This window comes from Lactuca virosa, chromosome 2 (genome assembly GCF_052849685.1).
Source record: "Lactuca virosa cultivar CGN04683 chromosome 2, Lactuca_virosa_CGN04683_v6, whole genome shotgun sequence".
NCBI classification, from domain to species: Eukaryota; Viridiplantae; Streptophyta; class Magnoliopsida; order Asterales; family Asteraceae; genus Lactuca; species Lactuca virosa.
Window position 1 is genome coordinate 244,532,032 of NC_136427.1, and position 8,569 is coordinate 244,540,600.

The 8,569-nt window shown below is 35.5% G+C and overlaps 1 protein-coding gene across 1 annotated transcript; it reads left to right on the forward strand.

The window, feature by feature from the left end:
• Nucleotides 1-5,048: 5,048 nt before the first annotated feature.
• On the forward strand, nt 5,049-7,601 carry LOC145158360 (uncharacterized). Its single transcript, XM_079077272.1, has 4 exons — nt 5,049-5,356; nt 5,744-6,154; nt 6,344-6,471; nt 7,453-7,601. Exons 1-4 carry the CDS (start codon nt 5,049-5,051, stop codon nt 7,599-7,601), a joined length of 996 nt encoding a protein of 331 aa, XP_078933398.1.
• The last annotated feature ends 968 nt before the right edge of the window (nt 7,602-8,569 follow it).

Here is an 8,569-nt window from a genome sequence, read left to right on the forward strand (position 1 = left end):
AGTCGGGGGTTCGGGGGTAGCGCCTCTGGGTCTGAGGTTTTGAAAGGGGTAGCACCCCTTTGGCGAGGTCTACTGGCAGTGCTCCAAAAATTCTTCGGATTTTACAACTGGGTACATAGTTAAAAAATCAAATTCTTCAGGGTGTTTATAGTAAAATTGACTAAGATCATTAGTTTTGGAAACCCTTGATTTCCTCATTAATTTCAGATTCCCTTGACTTGTTTCTAAAGCAACCCATGACGGCCAACCCTAAAGCGAAACCATACTTATTGTTTTCTATATACATGACTCTTTTTGTGGAGAAGGATCATCTTTTTAGCTCTTGTTTTTCTTCATACAAGCTTAAAATATTCTAGCAATTTGGCTTACGTTTTCTGTGCCTAGATTCATAAGTGTCCCCTTGGGATTATCCTAGACTGAGTTTCTTGTAACCCAGCATAATGTAGAAATATCAGTATTAAACAAAATTAGTCAAGACAAGTAAACAAAATTAGTCAAGAAAAATAATCATACACAATATATTCTTTGAAGTCTTCTTAACTATTAAAAACTAATAAAAACCCAAAATCTTAGTATAAATTAAAAACCTAAAATCTTAGTATAAATTTTTTATCAACAGTTATGGAGTCTTAAAGTATCTACATCCAAGAAAAATACAAATTCTATTTGTAATAATGACATCTAAAAAAGTTTTTAAATTTTATAAAACTACCAAAAACTAAAGAAAAAAAAATGTAAAAAATCAAAATAGTTTAAAACCTAAGAAACCATAACGTAGAAGCTGCTTGTTTAATATCATATTAAATTGACATATATGAATTTATCAATAGTATGGTTATGTGGTATCATATATTGGCTAAAACAAATAACTCAAGCATACAACTACAAAATGAAACCATGTGTATTGATGTGTAACACCCGATTTCGAATCGCTTCATTATTTCGAGGGTGCGGCCCGATCATCAGTTATCATATTTGTATTGAAGAATCTCTTCGTACGAAGGAAATTGACAAATCTAATAAAACCAAAGGGAAAGTTGACTATGGGCAGCCCTTTGTTCATATGGTTTAAAATAAAGCCAGGAACCCGAACCATAAAGGACATGGCAAACATAAGGAGGAACATGTCCTAAATAACTCCAAGAAAAAGATAAATGAACTAGTTTGTTGCAGGAGCAACAGGGTGGGGCATTGCAAGCATGATTGTCGTGTGAATTTAGGAAACAATAATAACAATAATGGTGCTGGAAAGAGTGGAGCCAATGGAAGTGTGAATGGGCCTTCGATCCAAGTTAAAGGAGGTCAGTTTTTTACTAACTTTGATAATTTTAATGAGAAATATGTTTATTATGCTGCACTCATTCCTGAATCGTTCTATGTACAGGATGATGATGTTGCTTGGTGGATCGACTCTAGGGCAACGAACCATGTATGCAAGGATAAACAGTTGTTTGAAACATTAACACCGGTTGATGTTCGATCGGTTATAAGAATGGGAGACGATTCTTTTATACCTATTTGTGGTGTCAGTGTCTTGTGTATTGAATTTACTTATGTAAAGACTATTAGGCTTTTTGATGTTTTGTATGTTCCTAATATTTGAAAGAATCTTGATAGTTCAAGTTGTTTAAATTCTGATGGGTTTAAACAAGTTATTGAGTCAAATAAGTTCATCTTATCTCCAGGTGGAATGTTTATTAGTTTTGGATATTGATATAATTGAATGTTTCGTCTGAGTATTGTTGACAAATTATTATCTATTCAAAATTTTGCATTTGTATCTTCTACTTCTAATGTTGATAAATCTATGCTTTGGCATGTACGATTAGGTCATGTCAACTTTAGAATGATGCATGAGATGTCAAAAGATGGATTAATTCCAGCCTTTGACATGACTTTTGGTAAATGTAAAACATGCATACTTACAAAAGTGAAAAAACAACCCTTTCCTAGTGTCACTAGAAATTTGACTATTTTGGAACGTGTACACAGTGACTTGTATGATTTTCACTCCACTCCTTCCTTGGGAAATAAAAAATATGTAATCACTTTCATTGATGATTGCACTCGGTTTTGCAATGTGTATTTTTTACATTCTAAGGACAAAGCCTTAGATAAATTCAAAATATACAAAACCGAAGTGGAATTGCAATTGGGCAATCCGGTTAAGTGTCTTACGACTAATAGGGGAGGTGAATATATGGATCCCATATACTTCCAATCAGTGGGTATCATTCATGAGACCATTGTACCTTACTCGCCCTAACAGAATGGAATTGTTGAACGCAAAAATCGATTTTTAAAGGAAATGGTAAACCCGACGTTGTCATACTTGGGATTAAGTAATGGATTTTAGGAAGAGGCCATGTTAATGGCCTGTTAATTATTAAATAGGGTTTCAAATAAAAACAACAAATATGTCCAATATGAACTTTGGTACAAGAAAAGGCCGAATTTAAGTTATTTTTAGGTTTGGGGATGTCGGTCAGTTGTAAAATGAATCGAGCCTAAAAGGACAACTTTGGGAGAGCGTGTAATAGATTGTATATTCATTGGATATGTTGAACATTCCAAGGCATATAGGTTCTATGTAATTGAACCTAATGATTGGGTATTGGTTAACACCGTTATTGAGTCACGAGATGCAATTTTTGATGAGATGTGCTTTGCATATATTCAAAGGCCTGAGGATCTGACTTTTGACACTAATGAAGTGCAAAATCTAGAAGGTTCAAATGGTGTTACTGAACCAGAAACACAAAATCTACGAAAAAGCAAAAGAGGCCAAATTCCGAAGAAAATTCGGTTCCAACTTCCAAATGTACTTGGTGGAAGGAACAAGGGATGACGAGGGTCCTCAATACTCTTATTGTTATAGTATTGATGATTATCAAAAAAATTTCAAGAGGCCATGCAGTCTCAAGATGTAATATTTTGGAAGGAAGCAATTGATGATGAAATGTCATCAATTCTTGAAAATAATAGTGGAGTGTTGCTGATTTGCTCAATGTTCTAAACCAATTGGTTGCAAAGGGATTTTCAAAAAGAAAATGAATGTTAATGGGACTATTGACAAGTTCAAATTTCGGTCAGTCTTTCAAGGTTTTAGACAAAAACTCAGTGTTGACTATTTTGATATGTATGCTCCGGTTGCGCGTATTTCTACTATTAGATTGTTGACTGATTTGGAAAGTATCGATAATATGGGCATTCATCAAATGGATGTAAAAATAGCCTTTTTGAATGGTTAACTTGACAAAGAAGTTTACATGAAACAACCAGAAGGTTTCATTATGCCCGGTAAAGAGCATATGGTTTGTAAACTTGTCAAATCTTTGTATGGAGTAAACAAGCGCCTAAACAATGGTATCACAAGTTTGATGAGGTTATATTTATCTCTAGTTTCAATATTAACCAATGTGACAAATGTGTTTATAGTAGTGTTGAGTCTAATTGTGTTGCGTCATGGGCTTATGTTTTGTATCCGGATTGGGCCTGTCCATCCGTGATTATCTAGTAGGGTTATACTATAAATATGCATGCATGTATGCATTAGATGCTGTTGATTATTATGTTTATTGTTTTGTAACCCTAAAGACCTCTACAGTCGAAGTTCTTAATCGAGCTCTTCTGAGGTGTTGAAGTTTTAATCATACGACACATTCAAAGCCATTCTCGTGTTCATAATTACATTCTTAATTGTTTGCCTGCATAGAATCTAACGATCCTAATTGAACTTTGTTCTAACAATTGGTATCAGAGCAGGAGACTGTGTGATCAATACACATTCCTTCTATATTCAGGATTCTTTAGGGTTTCCGCTTTTATCGTATAAATAGAAGCCGTCTTCTTCATATCGACGGTAACTCTGTTTCAGATAAAACCCTAATCTCAAGTTTACAGGTTTGATTCTAGCAGCTCACCATGTCTCACGAAGATTCGCAAACAAATCCCTTCAACATCTCAAACAACATTGGATCCACTACCAAAATTCCCATTCTTTACACTCCAGACTATGAAGTATGGGCGCATCACTTTAAAGATTACATGGTTGGATCTGAAGACAATGGCTATCTCATCTGGGAAGCTATCACGCTTGGGCCGTTTGTTCACTCAGGAACGAACACAACAGTTATGTCCCAAAAGGAATATAACAAGCTGGTGGCAGATGTAGATAAGATGCCACAGGACGAGAAAGACAAGTTGTTGTGTAATGTGAAGGCCATGAGAATGATCAGATTCGCCTTGCAATCTGACACTTTTCGGTTGGTTGGTTCATGCACGACGGCCAAAGAAATATGGGATAGGTTGAAAGAACTTTATTCAACCGATGAAGATCTAGAACACTCCATTCATACCTTGCTGCTGTCAGAATTTGGAGTTTTCGAATAGAAACCAGAAGAGAAACTCATACAAACTTTCAATCGGTTCAATCATCTCCTAAGTAAAATGATCAAGCATGGAATAGAAAGAAAGTTGATCGAGCAGAAGGTAACCTTCATGAACGGTCTGAGACTTGAATGGATGGCTGTGGTCTCAACCGTGAAAGCACATGAACATTTTAAGTCTTACTCGTTAGTTTTGGAAACCATTGATTTCATCATTAATTTCGGATTCCCTTGAATTGTTTCCAAAGCAACCCATGACGGCCAACCCTAAAACGAAACCCTACTTATCGTTTTCTATGTAAACGACTCTCTTTTTGTGGAGAATGATCACCTTTTTAGCTCTCGTTTTTCTTCATACAAACTCAAAATCTTCTAGCATTTTGACTTACTTTTTCTGTACCTAGATTCGTAAGTGTCCCCTTGGGATTATCCTAGGCCGAGTTTTTTTGTAACTCGGGCATAATGTAGAAATATCAGTTTGGAAAGTGTTTACACGATCTAAGGGGTATCCAGATCTCCACTATAAACCCTACTAAATTTCTAACAATCAAACTGATACTTTCTATTTCTGGAGATGGGTGAATCAATCCGTGAGATGACCATGAAGTTCGCAAAACTAGAGAAGTTTGAAGGCGTAGATTTAGGTGTTGGAAGAAGAAGATGCACTTCATGCTGACCACTCTGAAGGCAACATGCGTGCTGACTACTCCAAGACCACCTAAACCAAAGGAAGGTCTTGATGAGACGCTTGAAGAGACCAGGAAGAGAAAAAAGTGGGACAACGACGACTGCATCTGCAAAGGTCGCATCTTGAACGGTATGTTTGATGCTCTATTTGATATCCATGGTGATGCTTTAACTGCTAAGGATTTATGGGACACCCTTGAATTGAAATACATCACTAAGGACGCTTTTAGCAAGAAGTTTCTAGTTAGTAACTTTAATAACTTTAAGATGGTCGATTCAAGGTCTGTCACTGAACAATACAATGAACTCCTTGGTATTTATGGTCAATTTAAACTACACAATATGAATATGGATGAATCCATTTTTGTGTCAAGTGTAATTGACAAACTTCTACCATCTTGGAAGGATTTCCAACATAACCTAAAACATCAAAAGGAGGAATTGTCATTGGTTTAACTTGCTAGTCATATTTGTATTGAAGAATCTCTTCGTACGAAGGAAATTGACAAATCTAATAAAACCAAAGGGAAAGTTGACTCTAGGCAGCCCTTTGTTCATATGGTTTAAAATAAAGCCAGGAACCCGAACCATAAAGGACATGACAAACATAAGTAGGAACATGTCCCAAATAACTCCAAGAAAAAGAAAAATGAACTAGTTTGTTGCAGGAGCAACAGGGTGGGGCATTGCAAGCATGATTGTCGTGTGAATTTAGGAAACAATAATACCAATAATGGTGCTGGAAACAGTGGAGCCAATGGAAGTGTGAACGGGCCTTCGGTCCAAGTTAAAGGAGGTCAGTTTTTTACTAACTTTGATAATTTTAATCAGAATTATGTTTATTATGCTGCACTCATTCCTGAATCGTTCTATGTACATGATGATGATGTTGCTTGGTGGATCGACTCTGGGGCAACGAACCATGTATGCAAGGATAAACAGTTGTTTGAAACATTAACACCACTTGAAGTTCGATCGGTTATGAGAATGGGAGACGATTCTTTTATACCTATTTGTGGTGTCAGTGTCTTGTGTCTTGAATTTACTTATGGAAAGACTATTAGGCTTTTTGATGTTTTGTATGTTCCTAAGATTTGAAAGAATCTTGATAGTTCAAGTTGTTTAAATTCTGATGGTTTTAAACAAGTTATTGAGTCAAATAAGTTCATCTTATCTCCAGGTGGAATGTTTATTAGTTTTGGATATTTATATAATAGAATGTTTCGTTTGAGTATTGTTGACAAATTATTATCTATTCAAAATTTTAGATTTGTATCTTCTACTTCTAATGTTGATAAATCTATGCGTTGGCATGTACGATTAGGTCATGTCAAATTTAGAAGGATGCATGAGATGTCAAAAGATGGATTAATTCCAGCCTTTGACATGACTTTTGGTAAATGTAAAACATGCATACTTACAAAAGTGAAAAAACAACCCTTTCCTAGTGTCACTAGAAATTTGACTATTTTGGAACTTGTACACAGTGACTTGTATGATTTTCACTCCACTCCTTCCTTGGGAAATAAAAAATATGTAATCACTTTCATTGATGATTGCACTCGGTTTTGCAATGTGTATTTTTTACATTCTAAGGACAAATCCTTAGATAAATTCAAAATATACAAAACCGAAGTGGAATTGCAATTGGGCAATCCGGTTAAGTGTCTTCCGACTGATAGGGGAGGTGAATATATGGATCCCATATACTTCTAATCAGTGGGTATCATTCATGAGACCATTGTACCTTACTCGCCCTAACAGAATGGAATTGTTGAACGCAAAAATCGATTTTTTAAGGAAATGGTAAACTCGACGTTGTCATAATTGGGATTAAGTAATGGATTTTAGGAAGAGGCCATGTTAATGGCCTGTTAATTATTAAATAGGGTTTCAAATAAAAACAACAAATATGTCCAATATGAACTTTGGTACAAGAAAAGGCCGAATTTAAGCTATTTTTAGGTTTGGGGATGTCGGTCAGTTGTAAAATGAACCGAGCCTAAAAGGACAACTTTGGGAGAGCGTTTGTTGAACATTCGAAGGAATATAGGTTCTACATAATTGAACCTAATGATTGGGTATTGGTTAACACCGTTATTGAGTCACGGGATGCAATTTTTGATGAGATATACTTTGCATATATTCAAAAGCCTAAGGATCTAACTTTTGACACTAATGAAGTGCAAAATCTAGAAGGTTCAAATGGTGTTACCGAACCAGAAACACAAAATCTACAAAAAAACAAAAGTGGCCAAATTCCGAAGAAAATTCGGTTCCAACTTCCAAATGTACTTGGTGGAAGGAACAAGGGATGAGGAGGGTCCTCAATACTCTTATTGTTATAGTATTGATGATGATCAAAAAAATTTTTTAGAGGCCATGCAGTCTCAATATGTAATATTTTGGAAGGAAGCAATTGATGATGAAATGTCATCAATTCTTGAAAATAATAGTGGAGTGTTGACTGATTTGCTCAATGTTCTAAACCAATTGGTTGCAAAGGGATTTTCAAAAAGAAAATGAATGTTAATGGGACTATTGACAAGTTCAAATTCCGGTCAGTCTTTCAAGGTTTTAGACAAAAACCCAGTGTTGACTATTTTGATACGTATGCTCCGGTTGCGCGTATTTCTACTATTAGATTGCTGACTGATTTGGAAAGTATCCATAATATGGGCATTCATCAAATGGATGTAAAAATAGCCTTTTTGAATGGTTAACTTGACGAAGAAGTTTACATGAAATAACCAGAAGGTTTCATTATGCCCGGTAAAGAGCATATGGTTTGTAAACTTGTGAAATCTTTGTATGGAGTAAACAAGCGCCTAAACAATGGCATCACAAGTTTGATGAGGTTATATTTACCTCTGGTTTCAATATTAACCAATGTGACAAATGTGTTTATAGTAGATATGATGATCCTACTAGTGTTGGAGTCATTATTTGCTTATATGTAGATGCCATGCTGATTTTCGGTACCGACCAAAATCAAGTGGATGAAACAAAGAAATTGTTATCATCAAAGGTTTCCATGAAATATTTAGGAGAGGCTAATATAATTCTTGGAATAAGAATTAAAAGGATGAACAAAGGCTTGTTAATGACTCAAAGTCATTATATTGAGAAAATTCTCAAGTGGTTTAACTTTACTGATTGTTCTCCTGTGAGCACTCCTATGGATCCATGTGTGAAATTGATGGACAACACAGGAACTCCTATTTCACAATTGGAATACTCTAAGGCCATTGGTAGTTTTATGTATGCAATGACAAGTATCAAGCCTGATATTGCTTTTGTTGTAGGAAAATTGAGTAGGTACACTAAAAATCCTAATGATCAACATTGGCAAGCAGTGAATGGAGTGTGTAAGTATCCTATGGGAACTATGGATTATGGCTTGACTTACTTGGGATATCCTTCGGGTTTGGAAGGATATTCAGATGAAAGTTGGATAACCAACCTGGAGGATCATTCCTCAATGACTGGTTGAG

Excerpts from the sequence above, each read along its gene's own strand:
- LOC145158360 (XM_079077272.1), top strand. The coding sequence starts at position 5,049 with ATGCACTTCATGCTGACCACTCTGAAGGCAACATGCGTGCTGACTACT. Across the intron at positions 5,357-5,743 it reads TTTAAGATGGTCGATTCAAG|GAGCAACAGGGTGGGGCATT; the intron begins GTCTGTCACTGA and ends AGTTTGTTGCAG. Across the intron at positions 6,155-6,343 it reads ATTAGGCTTTTTGATGTTTT|ATTTGTATCTTCTACTTCTA; the intron begins GTATGTTCCTAA and ends TCAAAATTTTAG.